This window comes from Ischnura elegans, chromosome 12 (genome assembly GCF_921293095.1).
Source record: "Ischnura elegans chromosome 12, ioIscEleg1.1, whole genome shotgun sequence".
In the NCBI taxonomy this organism is placed as follows: domain Eukaryota; kingdom Metazoa; phylum Arthropoda; class Insecta; order Odonata; family Coenagrionidae; genus Ischnura; species Ischnura elegans.
The window spans coordinates 9,857,836-9,874,062 of NC_060257.1; the positions used below are offsets into that span (position 1 = coordinate 9,857,836).

General features: G+C 40.5%; 1 protein-coding gene across 2 annotated transcripts in view; it reads right to left on the reverse strand.

Moving 5' to 3' along the window:
* Positions 1 to 16,227, reverse strand: part of LOC124169593 (barH-like 1 homeobox protein) — a 56,449-nt gene that overhangs the window by 10,289 nt on the left and 29,933 nt on the right. For both annotated transcript variants that reach the window (XM_046548233.1, XM_046548232.1), the window contains exon 2: positions 6,460 to 6,656. In XM_046548233.1, the coding sequence (XP_046404189.1) occupies positions 6,460 to 6,656 (197 nt within the window). The remainder of the gene's footprint in view (positions 1 to 6,459; positions 6,657 to 16,227) is intronic.

Sequence of the window (16,227 nt, forward strand, 5' to 3'; positions counted from 1 at the left end):
TTTCAAATGGAAAGGCCTTTATATTCATTTGACTGTATTTCTGTGATACAGTGCTGAAAGTGAGGAAACTTTGGGATTGCTTGAGTACAGGGGCGCAGCCAGGAATTAAGGCTAGGGGGGGTTTCAGGCGCAACTAATACTTTGGGGCTTGAGGGTATTGCATACCCGCCAGGGTAAGCGGGAGTTGTAGAGGCCTTCCACCGGAAAAGAATTAAGATAAATGGTTCAAAATGGTAATTTTTACGGCCTTCTGAGGGATATTTTATTAATCCTCACACTATTCTATGAGCAATGTTAATCCAGAAGTAAAATAGATTTAACTTAAAATTTCTGTGAGCTCTGGGGGGGGGGGGGTTTATCCCTCAACCCCCCCCCCCTTGCTCTGCCACTGTTTGAGTAAATCCTCTCTATCGTTGGTGAGTGAGGTCCCACTCAGTGATGACCAATTTTTATCGCAGATTTTTATGTGTTTGGTCATTATATTTGTTATTTCAATTTAAGAAAGAGCTCTCAATGTGTGAAATATTCCTACGGTTTGTAAAAAGAAAGGTCAAAGGCTACGTTATAGGGCTTCGTAAATTTTCTGATTTACGCTGCGGATGTATCTCGTCGCCTATGTGTGTCGAAAAACTTTCTCTCCTATGAAGTGCGCGGGAAGATTTAATGAAAGTGTTATGTTACCTGTATCAATCAATCGTAAAGTTCATTTTCGAGTCTCGTCATCTAGAAAAGATGATATTTTGAATTTATTCCTATTTTATACTTTCTTTCGGAGCATATTTTCCCATTATTCTAGTTGCTAAGAATCGTTTATGATTAGGTATTTGGATCTCCCCAGTAATCATTGGTGAACATGAGGCAATTATTGATCTTCCAAAGTCTGTAAGGGTATTGTTTATTCCAAGTAGCGATCAATCGGATGGATACAAAAGCGAATTCGATCGTAAATTATGAATGCATTTATTTCGATAATGATTACGAAGGGTCAATGGAATGAATTATGGTCATAAGTCCTAATTTTAATTTTGCGTCACATGCGTAAACCGATGAAATCAAAACTGCCTTGTTATTATTTTCTTGCCTTCTCTAAAGCTCTCGCGGAGTTCAAACCCCCCCCATATTTTTTGGAGGCTGTAGTTGGAATCGAACATACTCTAGACCCGAACCTAGATTTTTAGAAATACTGGAGAGAAAAAAAAACGAGAAATGTATTTGCCCAAAGTTGGGCAGCGTGATTTTACTCGAAAAAAATAGGTAGGTAGTTCTTGAAAAAAAGTAAGAACAGTAAATACTACGGGGCATAGGAATTTTATAGTATCTAATATTTAAAAATATTTAATATCCAGCGTAAAAATGAACGCCTGTAATGCGTTTTGTTGCATTGAAATTGGTTTCTTCCTTTGGGTAATAGAGATGCTCAAACTCGGGTGTTTAGATATTTTGTTAAATAGTGGTCTTCTTTTTTGAGTCGACTCCTTCAGCTTCGTAGTTATGTCTGCTAAACATTTGACTATCAATATCATAGTGTCAAACTTTACAACAGTTGGGAAAAGTTAATCACAAGTTTATCTAGATTTAGCGTATCAAATGCATAGAAATAAGATTTCAGATTGAGACTGAATATCGTTACTGACAAATAGCCGCATAACTTTTCTCTTCCTAGGATCTTTCAGCCTCATACGCCTTGAGGGTTTCTCTAGAAAATGATGGAACCGTGCAAAAAGATAAAAATCATTGGAATAGCGGAGCAGGCCTCGTAAAAAATGCATACTGTGAGTCAGAGCGACAAAAACTACGCGTTCGAAAACTCTTGCCGTCGTTTCAGGCGACGCTGGGAGGGATTCATCACTGATTTAATGTGCACAGTGTATTTATACAATGCTACATCCTTGTAAGTTAACCAGCAACAACATTGGTTATTCTACGTCAAACTTTTCTCACACTAGCAATAAAAAATCGGCTTTAAAAAAAATGTATTCATAGTTGATTTCTCGTGTCCTACTGATTCATATCATATCATAAAATCGCATCTAAATAATTATTGAAGTTTATAAGTTTTTTTAGTTAATTAATATCTAATAAAGATGTTCATAGAGGCCGTTTTACACGGTACACGAAATTGCGCAATCTGACGTGCGTGCGAAGGCGCAATCAAAATTGCGTCGTGTAAAGCGGTGAATTGCTAGAACACATGCGAGAATGCGTAGATACGAGACGGCAAAGTAGCCCCTGTTATAATTTCGTTCATGCATTCGCGCAATTCCACGCCATTTTAGAAATTAATGCAGCTCTAACCTGCGCAATTCCTTGCCCCGTGTAAAACGGCCTTAAGGGAGATCCACCTAAACATTAATGATTCCAATTAAAATATGCTTTCTCTGCTTATGTTTGAGCATTCATTCATAGTTTCGCGATTTCCTGCTCTCCCAGCTCAGGTCTTCTAGTCCAAGGGTGTCAAACTCATTCACCTTGGCGGGCCGCATTAGCCAACTCATACAGCTCGAGGGCCGCATATAAATTTCAAGACCAATAACAGGAGAATTATACAAAATACAACCGCAACTATATTATAATTATTATTATTTAAAAAGGTAACTGAAAGAGAAGAAAGAGTTTATTTACTTTAATCCCTGGTACTAATACTCCCAGATACGTGACACCTCTTTGCCTGTACAAGTGCATGAAGAGATGCATGCTTGTAATATGGATGAATAGTCAGTAAGTTTTCATCTTCCAACTGCAAGAGCTGTAAATCTTAAAGGAGCAAAGGATGTGTCTATTAAGATTGAAGAAGTCATGGTGCCGCGGCCCGCATGCGGCCCGCAGGTTTGACACCCCTGGTCTAGTCAGTAGAGGGCATATTGGTGGCTGCTTTCGGGAAATGCTGCGTAGGTAACATTATCTGCTCGACGATTCACTCCTCCGACTGCGTGTATGTTCTGCGGTGGATTTTAAATTCTCTTTTCGGATGGCGGACGGGGTTTCAATAGCTTTCTCAATGAAAATGTTGAAAATTAATGATGGGGACGGAGCGCATCTAAATCTCACTTCTTTCCTTGGTCTGATTTCATCGAAGCTGTATCCAGATTTAACCACAGCTACATGGTTTTTATTTCTTGCATCAATTTTATTTTTCTTTCCTTTTTTCATAACCTCTTATTCTTCGTATTTCAACCAATTATTTGATTTTTCCGAGCAAATCCTTTTCTATTCCCACTCCTTTCCTTGCCTTCTAAGGAGTACGGCATTTGGGAATTATTTATTCAACTTACACTTCCGTTATGTCTTAAGAGATATCCTCCGCAATTATTAAAAGCTCGTGCCTGGCATGTACCTGGTATACTCGAGTAGTTCAAACCCCTTACGCCAAATAATGCAATGAAGTAAGGTCTAGATTGTAACCGAGGTTTCCACGGCGTTTTTCCGCATTGGTAACGGCATTCATCCGCGGAGTCTTGTTTAAAGGCGGCGGCAATTTCTAAGGTCTAGATTTAATGGAGACAATCTAGATCTTATCCAAATTTATCTGGGGTAGCCACTTCTAATTGTATCCTTACGAAATAAACCCCGACTCCAATTCACTCTCCCCTCCCATTTCTTTGGCCTTGGCATTGGTAGCTTCTCTATTGTCTCCACGTTGATCCATACCGATCTTCCTTTTAAGTTATTTGTGAGGTTTTGGTCAAGCATAATGTAACCAGCCTTGGTGCAACGCTTCGATTTACCTACTCCCCTACTTTTAAACCTCTATCAGGACTAATAAATAAAAACAGAGCAACAAAAACAAAAAATGATTTTATAGTGCTACACTTTAAAAAAACCCCTTACACATTGTTAGCTAATTAAAATTTAAAACACCTGTATTTCGGACACTATAATTACTGTTATTATGATAATCAAATTATTTATTAACCTTAAAAAAGCTACCGTGGGAAAAATCATCATTTGTATAATATCATAACAGAGTTGATCACAAAAAAGTAAAATTGTCAGTCAAAAATAGAATTTCCAATTATAATGTCATAAAATAAATTTGAAAATTAAAACGTGTGTCAAATATAATCATGCAGCATACATATTGCTCAAATTAGCCACGTCGGTTTTCTATTGTATGAATTTACATCCTTAAGAATACATATTATTTATTTTTCCGTCGTTTATTTGCATCTTCTCACATTTAAATTTTTATTTCTACAAAACCTTTCTTGAATATCTACGGATATTGTAATCCCGGTTACCTCTCTAATAAAGTAAAATTGCTGATGAAAAAGCCTGGAAAATTGTTTAGTAGTCGTGCAAAGTCTTATGGTGAATTTGTGTAGAAGAATGATCAGGTGTTTTCCCAGCGAAATGACTGGATAATGTGCTCCGCATATCTCAACGAAACGACAAAAATCACTACCGTCCATAGCAAGCTTTCTCTTGAGGTAAACAAGGCAGTCAACGAGCAGATTGGATGGACCCCGTATTTGAGTGCAGTTGACTTTGAAGAAATTACAGCTTTTCTGGAAGGACTGATGACCACATGGCCAGAACGCGTTTTTATTTGGATCGAAAAGGATGTGCTCCTATCTTGATTTGAGATACCTATGTCAGCAGGAGAGAAGGGGAAAAGTAGTCGGCCTGTTGGAGGCAGGCTTAGCAGCAGCGGAAACATAGCGAAGGATGAATAAAAATAGAAGTTCCGCGTACTACTGGGAGAAACGCAACAGGGATGGTAATTTAATAAAAGAAGAGATATTGTCCAAAGTGGTATGAATTCATTGGAGTATGTTTATCGTGCCTTGACTATTTGTCTACAGTAATTAACATATCGTATTTGACCCCTAAATATTGTCTAAGGTAATTTGACAGCAATAAATGTCATGAATTGTTTTAATAAAAAAATTGGTTTTCAAAGCAATTGGAAAGAAAGCAATGCATCAAATGGCATACAATATTTTTTTTTGGGTTCTGGCCACTGGCTAGGAAAAAATAAAAGGTTAATTATTTTACGATATGGAATTTACCTCGAAAAATTGTGTGTGGTCAATTTAATTTTGTAGCACTCATGTGCACATGCATTTAGGAAGTATTTTCATTCACCATTGTTGTACTAAAACTTTTTTAGCGATTATTGTTTAGGTGTATAGAGTAATTCCTGATGCTCACAATCATAGGCGGATCCAGGGGGGGGGGGCACGGGGGCACGTGCCCCCACCCCCAGACCCTCAAAAATATGCGATATTATTAATATGGTCCCGTTATGATTGCGTTCGTTTTATATTACGAGATATCCTTGTGCCCCCCCCCCAGAACAAAATCCTGTATACGGCCTTGCTCACAATCGCTCATCGCCATTGCAGTCTTGCTGATTACGTCTGGCGAATATTTATGCCGTAAACTTTCAGAGACGAGAAAATGAGGAAGCGGAGATGGGCTTCAAGTGAATTTTAGAACGAGTGCCCGAGTAGGTGCGAAGAAGAGAAGGGAAAAAGGAGGGTTCGAGGGAGATAGTAGGAAAAAGCACAACAGCCAAGGATATCGAATGCGCCAACATTCTGGTGAGCAGAACGAAATACGTTCGAGCCTCGGTGCGAAGCAGGAAAGTTCACCGGCACGACCTTGGTGGCTGAAAAAAGACCGTATTTGAATTTCCCTCGTCTCATTTTTTCCCCCGAAGTACATCAGTCCATCGTCTCGCAATCTCTCTCGAAATTTCACGATTATGGTTTTCTTAATTCCTAATGCAGTTTATGCACCTTGGATGATGTCAATATCACTGAGAAGATGCTGCCTGGCGATGGAAGAAAGGAATCTTACATTCTAAATCAGGAAAAATCAGTCATAGTTGTTTCCATAATTTATTTTACTGTATTAAAGCCTTTTTACTCATTTTAGCAATTGATTTTCAAGCGTATGCATGCATTATAAGAGCTTACGTGGCTGCAAGTACATTTTACCGGATTACCTAAAAAAATTCACGCTTATGGTTTACTTAATTTCAAATGCATTGTATGCACCTTGGACGGTTTAGTTTATTCGCCGAGAAAGCATCAGATCACGAATATTAGAGAAGAGGATCCTCAAGTCAGCCTCAAAATGTGTTGTCAACCACCACGCATTTAATTTAGTTTACAAAAGTCGCCACTCGCGTCGCTGACGGAAAATTTGACCCGAGTTTCACTGGGTAATTAGGTATAATTAGAGCGTTTTAACCGAAATTCATATGCATGACGATGTGATCTATCAAATTCATAAAAGCTCAATGGTATTCCTTGCAATTGCAAACATTATTCTGCAAAATATTGGAAAAAAGTGGATCGCTTTGCACTCATCACCGCATCGCGGACATATTTGGAAACCTATTAAAATGCGACAGAAGTGGCAACAGAAATCCGCCTTCTCTGGGATGGAATTGGGCCTCCTCTATGCAGTCCCCTTGCGTCAGATCGTTCGTCAGATGTTTTACGCGCTCACCTGCGTCTCGGTGAGCTTGAGCGTCTTGGAGAGGTGCAGCCTCTTCGACACGGACAGGTACTTGCTGCGCTCGAACTCGGCCTCGAGCGCCTTCACCTGCGCCGCCGTGAATGCCGTCCTCGGCCGCTTCTTCCGCTCCTCGCCTCCCGCACCCGCGCCCGATCCGCTACCGCCACCCTGGCTGCTGCTCCCGTCCTCTGCGGAAAGAAAGAGATCCAACGTCAAAGGTGCATTTCACCATAACATTAAAGCAATACAGGTTGTGTTTTTTACGATGAGAATAAATTATAATTATTATTTTTTTTCTCTTCTTATCTTGACCTCGTTTAATACATGTTGTAATATTTCCTTGAGTTTAGGTGAACGTATTTTATGAAAACAAGTTATAGCCTACGTTTCGATTTATTTTAAACCATCATCAGGGCTTAAATTTGTACATATTTATTGATATTAATTTGATATAATAATCAATACATGTTCCTTAGTTCCCGGTCCCTTACCGTGGCGTAACAAGGAGTATCCTTGGGGGGAGGAGGAGATAGCCTGGGGGTAATGAGGTAGCCTGGGGGGCGGGATTAGATGGCCTGGGGCGGGGAAATTTTTTAAAAATGACATGCCTGAGAGTACATCTTATATAATTTACGCACTAAAAATTTAAATTTAAGCAGATGCAGTTATTATATTTCAAAACTAGGCAATATTTTTAAATGTCTTTTTTATTTCTCTGAGGGTTTGCGGGGGGATCTATCCCCTCATCTCCTCCATAGTTACGCCTCTGGTACTTCTCTATGATCGGTAATATTAATTTCCCCGCGGATAACGAGTACGGATGATACGAAATCCCAGCCATTACGAACAATTCTTTGGCCCCTTGGGAAATTGTCACGGACATGTTGCTTGAATAAAGATGATTTACGGAATATTATCCGACAACCCTGTGGTGTATTTAGCATAATCCTTTATTGTGGATGCATCGAAATCCCGTTTATAACAAAATAGAACTATAGTCCCCTGAAATTCGTTATAAGCGAGTTTTACTGTAATTTGTTACTGATTACTTAAGTAATTTCTCCGCGAATTAAAAAAATCAGTGTTCATCGCAAACCAGATTGATGTTTCAACTACAGTACTTGTTCCTCCACATCTACTACAAGCTACCACCAGAGTATATGGCATGGTGATTCCATAAAAGCCATGTAGCACTCATCCTAGCCTAAATCAGAATCGCGCCCGTTCGCCAGGCAAAGGCCATACACAAAGGAAAAAGACACGCGGTCAGACCAGAAACTAGGAGATGGCTAAGGACACGGACATGCTTCATTGAAAATAAAGCTAATAGTTATTAATTGAAAAACGAAATGTTAGTAAGTGATTCATGCATACGTTAAAACATTCCAAAAAGTTCATGGAGTTAGTAAGTATGCACAAACATATTTCTATTGTTAATAGGGTGGTTTCCTATAATTTTTTTATTGCCTAAATCGAAAGATTATTACTCCTGGAGTACGAATTTCACACTTTTATATTTGTAAATGACGACATCTATTTTTCGCGATTAAACGAAAAGTGAAAAATTTCGAGCGCGCGAAAATGCGACGGCTAAGTAGGAACGATGGGAAAAAGTCCGTGTGACGTGTTTCTGGTTCCCCCTGCCACCTTGTGAGGTGACCTTGGGGCGAGGCTTGAGCGCTGATACGACGTCTGAATGACCAAATACACACAGTCCATATACGCATATATATCTCTCTAATAGCGTGAACCTCAAGTGTAATTGAAACAAAGGATGGTGATCCGGATTACAGTTGACAACCATGAACTCTTTCAAGGAATCAGTATCTTCTGAATAAATCATACCTGAATTAATAGGCCGTAATCGGGGGTGCCGACTCAGAAAAAATAAAGAGGGGGCCCAAACCGGGGACCTTGCCCCGGTAAATTTTATAACTAGTGAATTTAGGGTTTTTAAAGCATTTTAGAAGAGTCATATGATCAACCTTAGAACCCTGATCACTCGAATCTCGTCATCTGGACACTCGGGGGTAAATCAACAAGCCTGACACATATTTACCTCACACCCATAACGAATTTTTGGGAGGGCTCGGGCCCCCTCAAGCCCCATCGAGTGGGCGCCACTGCACTTAACCCAGAGAAACTGCATTTCAATGGTATGGTCAAAATCCATAAACTAAATGTACCCATTAGACCAATTAAATCCGGCATACGAGGTCTGGTGCACCAAGTCACCCAAGGCCTGTCAATCCTTATTTCGAATGACATCCGTAAAATGCAATACCGCTCTCGTTGTATGTGACCACAGTCTCAGCCTTCGTCCTTCACCGCCTCTACATCGAGGACTCTGTCGTCTTCAACAAGTCCATTATCGAAATGCACTTGTTGAAGTTAAAACCTCGGTCACTATCTTATTTATTCAACCCGTGAGTTGAGCGTAAGTGCATATAGATTTTTGGAAGCGGTAGCACATGCCAATTTCCATAGTTATATTATCTCTAGAATCCCATAAACTGCATGAACTGAGCTCACTCTCGGGATATACTTAGGATGGTTTCCTATTATTTTTTATTGCCTAAATCGAAAGATTATTACTCCTGGATAGGGTGGTTTCCTATTATTTTTTTATTGCCTAAATCGAAAGATTATTACACCTGGAGTACGTATTTCACGCATTTAGATTTTTAAAGGACGATATATATTTTTCGCGATTTAATGAAAAGTGAAAATTTTCAAGCGCGCGAAAACGCGACGCGTAAGTATGAATGCCGGGAAATCTCTCCGAGAGACTTCTGGTTCCCGCTGCCCCCCTGTGAGGTGACCTTGAGGCGAGGCTTAGTGCTGATACAACGCAGGCTGCTAGCAAGTAGCTGAGTACCCTGATAGCAGGTAGCGCTTGGCTTGAATAAAGATTATTATTCCCCTATCAAACGAAGGAAACTTTCCGAACTTAGGTATTTTTAATGTGTGATTATTAAGAGATGTTTCCCTGAGCTCTGTGCCTCATGCATGCATTGGTAATCACAGGCGATGTAAAACTCCTCTCTACTCGTATAGAAACTAGGTCCCTGTGACGTCACGTGGAGTGGCATCGTAAGGGCGCCAATATGGCTTTTTTCAAAGGAGGTTAAAATTGACCATTGCCATTCGTCTAAACCGGGATTTCTAAAACCAAATAATTTGTGTATTATGAAGACACTAATGGTGGGTGAGGGACGCAATCAATGCATTTCGTTTTCTTTGATGAAGGAAACTACCCTCTTGTCTCTTCGTGGTAGCTCCTTTCAGATTCCTTAATCTGTTCACTATCCCCTTGATAAATCTCCGCTCATCCTACCATACCTTTCACTCTCCGCCTCATCCCATCCATATCCTATGTTGCCATACTAATTGCTGTTCCCTGATTCTTGCAATTTACTAAGTAGTAACAAAGATGAATCTAACTATGTGGACCGGATATTTATAAGCGCTTTAATATTCAAAAGGGATATTAATACATATTTTTGGCTCTGAAATACGGACCATGATATTTAAGGGGAATAAAATTCATGGCATATTTCTCTGTTCACATTAAACCCATCGTATTCTTTTTATCGATCGTTACCGTTGCGGAATGACGTCGAAGCAGAACTTATTTCGAATTTATATCATTTAACGAAAATAAACTGGCCGTAAACTTTCGCCATTGTCGTAATGGGCTGTTTGAAATAAAAACCTCAGCCAATCTCTCTCTCTCTCTCATCAACCTGTGAGTGGAGCATGGATTCACACATACTTAAATAGCGATAGTACATGCCAATTTAAGCATGCAGGCAACAGACGAAGTAAAGTACCTAGGAGTTACGATAACCTCGAACCTCTCGTGGGGAACACATGTACGGAATATTTGCGGCAAAGCCCTGAAGAAATAAGAAATTCGTCAAGCGTATTGTGGGAAGATTTTCGGATGAGAAAGTAAAAGAAAGGTGCTATTTCGCTCTCGTCCGACCGCACCTTGAATATGCAGCGAGCGTATGGGATCCGGTGCAGAAAGACTTAATCCGCGTACTTATAAAAATACAAAGGAAGGCTGCGCGTTTCGTCAAAAACTGCTACGGGCGTACAGACAGCGTTACCCAGATGTTAAGCGAATTAGGCTGGTAGCCGTTGGAGACTCGGAGGCAGCGCGCTAGGCTTAGATTGCTTGAACAATTGAGGACGAATATCTTTAAGAGCGACACAGAGAACATAATATTATAGCCATACTATATTTCCAGGTCCGATAGAAGCGATAAATTAAGAGAGATGTTTTGTCGAACGGATAGATATGGGAATTCGTTTTTGCCACTAAAGGACTTTAATAAACGCTAGTCCCAACTTCGTTAGAGCACTTCATTTTTTTAAGCCATAAACGGCTTGTGCCCTAACACCCCCTGCCACACGCCTTTTAGGCGGCTTGCAGGGTACCATGTAGATGTAGATGAATTTCTATTGACATATTAGTTCATTAAATCTTTATCTGTTGTCGGAGCACGGTTATGTATCAGTGCTCCAAAGGATGTGGAAGATTCTATTTGTTTGTTTTCAAGGAAGGATTTTTTCGATCTTTACATGCCTTTGAAAGTGTTTAACTTTTAGAAACTTCATCTCTTTTATCTCCTTATGCCATTTTTCAATGTAAGGTATCCGCCTGTACTTATTGTTCTCCAATTATAAATTTTGTATTTTTTTTAGTAATAGCTCTTTTCTATTTATAACCACAATATGTTCTCTATGGACAATATCCAAGAGCAATAAATATTATTATTATCATTAGCTCAAAGAGTTCCGTTAACTGCATGAACTGAGCTCACTCTCTACCTATATAATCTTTTCGTGGCAGCTCTGTTAGAATTCCTCATTTTTTTCACCAGGGGCGCAGCTAGGAATTAAGGCTAGGGGGGTTTTTAGGCGCAACAAATAGTAGGGATCCGGGGGATACGGAATGTATGACAGGGTAAGCAGATGCTGCGGGGGCCCGCCGCCAGAAACTTTTTAAGTTAAATGATTCAAAATGGTGAGTTTTACGACTTCTGAGGGATATTTCATTCATCCGTACACTTTTCTATTAGTAATATTAATCCACTTATGTAAAACGAGCGTGATGCGCCCGCTCCCTGCGGGCTTCCCCCGCTTTTTTCAATGCAGGTCCACAGAGGGATAGGCACCTTTCTAATTTGAAAATGTAGAATAAAAGGCAGGGTCTTATGTACAAATTCAATAGGAATGCTCATGTACAAATTGAGGTCAGAGGACCTCTTTAAACACAAAATTTGAAGTAATTACAGTATCCTCTGTTAAACGCGCATGATAACTCATACTTACGTATCAACAGGATACTTGAATGTGGAATCAGCCGCATTTTTATAAAAGTTAATTAAAGAATGCGAGATATTGTTTCAAATGAACAAATGTATCAGTTTGTGCGCCGTTAACGTCAGGAATATTTACCGGTTTTTGTTTTTTTTGTTTTGTTTTTTTTTCTTATTTAAAAACCAATTTTAGGAAACAATAGCAATATTTAGAAAGTAAGATATGCCATCGTATGTTCTCTGATAAATTCTGTGCATTTTGGTACCTCATTTGTAGAGTTTGGTTGCGTATAAGTTGAGAAAAAGGTGTACAGTAGAAATAATATAGAGGATGGATTAAACCTAAAATAAATTCTGAGCTTTGGGGGGATTTAATCCCCCCCCCCACTCGCTGCGCCACTGCTATCCACTCCCCCTACTAAATCTTCGCACCTCCTGCCATACCTCTCACTCTCCGCCTCATCCTATCCGACTAATCTGAGGCGATTGGGAAGGGGGGGGGGGCACGCGTCCTGACCTTTAACTTAAAATAAACAGAGGAATCCTGAGCCAGTCGCCGTGGCTTTCACCCCTCTCATTGAAATCCCAAGCATCGTTCGTGTTGGAAGGGGTGTCAAAGGGAGCACCTAGAAGCCGGGGCGAATTTGTTCGGCATGCGGCTTCGAAAGAACACTTTGACTACGCGAGCGATGCTCCGAGGACTGGGAATGTGGTGGTCGGGGCCCCGGCTTCGAGGCATTCCTGCGCACATTCAGAGTTACTCGAGGGTTTACCAATCATTCATTGTCAATCAGGAGGTACTTGATTAGGTGTCCTAATTTTTAACTTTCTGATTCGTTTTTCCGTAACTAAAAAACCGTGTGAATGCATTATTATTACAGTATTCTACCGATTAAGTTAGGTTTCCATGGAGTACCAAAGAAGTGATCTGGGAGCCTCCCTTTCCTTCCAGCGCTACCTTTTACAATTCCCTGTAAGGCCTACTCCCTTTCAATCTAATTAAAAATCCTATTCTTTTCCTTCCCCTCCCTCGTTTCCCTAACATTCTACCCTCTAACACCATTTTCAACATCCCCTCCCCGCTAAGCACTAACTCCATCCATACCTTCTGTCTCCTCCGTATCTCATCTAAAAGCTGCCTCTCCTCACCCACCATATCCAGCACTTCGTCGTTCCTTTTCTTCTCCGTCCATTTCACCTTCTCCATTCTTCTCCATACCCACATCTCGAATGCCTCCAATCTTCTCTCGTCGTCTTTCCTCAATGTCCACGTTTCCGCTCCGTAGAGCGCTACACTCCAGATCAAACTCTTCACCAGCCTTTTCTTTAAACTCTTACATGACGATCCTCTCTGAAGCTCCTTCCTGTTTACGAACGCCTCCTTTGCTAATGCAATTCTCTTCCTAATGTACTTACTACTGTATCCGTTTTCCTCTAACGTACTGCCTAAATAGTTGAACTGCTCAACCTGCTCAAGTTTTTCACCACCCGTTTTTTTCTAGTGTAAATGCATATGAAAATAAAATGTGTAGAAATTCTTTGCCCGCGAAACAATGACGTGTATTTTCTCGGGAATTCCGCCGGTTTAATTCTTTGTGTATCACCAACTATTCAACGGACAACTCATTCATTATTGTGAAAAAATATGTTTGAGTGTAACCAGTTGAATAAAAAACCCACGGTTAAGTGTCACGAAATAGCAAGCGGCTGAAATGATGGCTTGCTAAAATATTTAGAAATCGAAAATTCGTAGCTCCTTTCGTATTCAAGATAAAGTTACAATTTTTTTCTCCAAAAATATATTTATAGTTTTCTCCGAATTTCAATTGCAGCCTTTATTGACCTATACAGTAAGATACGAACGTTAGCATGCGATTGCTTTGTTATCTAGCAAAATTCCAGATTTTTTCGTCCAAAAGATATTTAAAAAAACAGCAACTTTGAAACTGAGGTGAGAACTAATGAAGTTTCACCAGTGTGGAAAAAATGTACAACCTGAATACAAATGGGCAAAAACCTGCATCAAGCACTTCGTACCTGAAGATGCTAGCTGCAACGCCGGCGAAACTGTCGTCATGAAGATAAAACGACGCGGGGGTCAACCAGAAAACCTTGCTACGCATGCTGCACCACCCCGCGAAAGTCTCCATCATTTAACAAGATAGCGGAATTATGACCACGCTTAAAACTCTAATACAGCGTCTCCAGTGTATTTAAAACCTCCTTGCTCTTCACGGAAACTCTTCAGGTGAAATGTTATCAGGTATTCCATCGGATGTATTTCGACCTCTGACTCGTTGGTGGCGACTTCTGTAAACTCATTTAAATGCGATCCGGATTTCACTGCGAAGTAAGCTATAATCAGGGCTGTTATATTCCTAATCATATGACATATTTTAATTTATAAAATGTCTATACTATTCCACTATAATTGTTTTAACGTGTTAAACAAAAGCTTCATCTCATCTCCTGGCAACAGAAAACCCCAGGGGCAGCACCTAATGCACCCCTTGACAATTTTTCTAGCCGCTGTTTTATGCTACGGTCCTTGATTCTCTCTGTGTGTTCCTCATTTTAGTAGGTTAAGGGTCGGCTCGTAATGGTTCAGCTAGGTATTCGTAGTATGTCTTAATGCATGCCTAGGTTAACGATCTCGCGCTTAAGGAACAGGCAAAAACTAATTAAAATCAACTTCAAAGGAAATTGGTGGATTAATGGTAATATCATGCATCTGAGTAATAGAAAACTACCCTACCCATCATCGCAGTGAATGGAGTAAGGTCTCATAATTCTACGACGGATCGACAATAGTAGATAGGGGCATGATCAATTTCTCGCGCAGCTAGGAATTAAGGCTAGGGGGGGGGGGGGTTTAGGAGCAATTAATACTGGGGGATTTGGAATAAGGGAGGCGCGGGTGCCCTCCCCCAGAATTTTTTAAAGATAAATTATTGAAAATGGTGAGTTTTACGGCTTTCTGATGGATATTTTACTAATCCTTACACTATTCTATAAGTAATATTTATCCAATCAAGTAAAATTGATTGCTTTAAAATTTTTCTGAGTTCTGGGGGGGGGGGGGTTATTCCCCAGAAGCCCCCCTCGCTGCGCCACTGTGATTAATGCATACCTCGGTAAAAAATGTTAAATGGTGTCACCACATGATATTTTATATTTAATTAAGTTCGAATAAAGTGAGATATGAAGTGATACACTTTTCACTTTCCACATAAAAATTTACTAAACTACAGCCGATATGTTTCGCATGGTAATGCTTTACAATGTTGATACAATGATAATGCTTGATTCACGCTTGATAATTCTGCAGTGCAGCGAAACATGTCGACTGTAGTTTAATACATTTTTATGTGGAAAGTGCATAATGTTTCACTTCATATATCATAATGGATCTCCACAAAGTATCTGCCTCATCCATCCAAGTCTACGAATAAAATATTTATGCATAACAGAATATCCCAACATGCTGCTTTCGGTCGGCTGTGCCTCTGTGGGCATGTGTAGCATATGCTGAGGTGTTTGGTTTGGTCCTTAACCCATTATAACCGAATGTTGCTTATAAGCAACATCAAAAATGTTTAAATGTTCTGCTCTATTCAAGAAATATCTTAACTACGCATAATTTTGTGGTGTTCATTGTAATGATTAATATTTTAGCTACCACGATATTTATGATTGAGTGCAAAATTTTCAAGTTTTCATAATGAAAAATCTTGATGCTTGAATTCTCCCAAAAGTAGCTCTGGGTTTGAAAGGGTTGAAAGATTGCGAAGAGCCGTTTTAGGCGGGGGTAAATGAGTCCCGACGGATGGAGAAGTGGAGTCGCGGTGGAAGGGGACAGGAAGGAAGGGGATGGGGGGTTTCGGACTGAAGAAGGAGTAGGTGAATTTATTCAGGAGGCCTTAATTAGGGAGGCAGGCCCCTTCGGTGACAAACAACTCGCTAAGTGCCGTCTAATTGCGGCCTCGAGGCATTTGTCAGTGCCACGGCGGAGGCGCGAAAGGGTGGCGTAGAAGGGGGGTGCGGTGGTGCTTGGATTGGTGCCAGGACGCTGCGCCCGCCGCGCAAAGACTGCCGGGAATGAATGCCGCCTTCTGGGACGCGGCGGCTCCTCCCCGTCGCCTTCTGGGTAAAGGGTCCGTGGCTGTCACAATCCACCAACACGCGGGTTCCCCTAACCATAGCTTCTTTCCGCGTAGCTTTCTACTGCACCAGGGTAGTTTGACGGTTCGTTTAATCGCAAAAGTTATCCAAACGGTGTATCTATGCACACCAGTGGTGTAACTAGGAATATGCTCTGTGTGGGGGAGGAAGGGTGGGCCTGGGGGAGTGATCCCCGCAGGTCTGGGAAAATTTATAAAAATCACATGCCTGAAAATACATTTTACATCGTTTTGGCAATAGGGTAGTT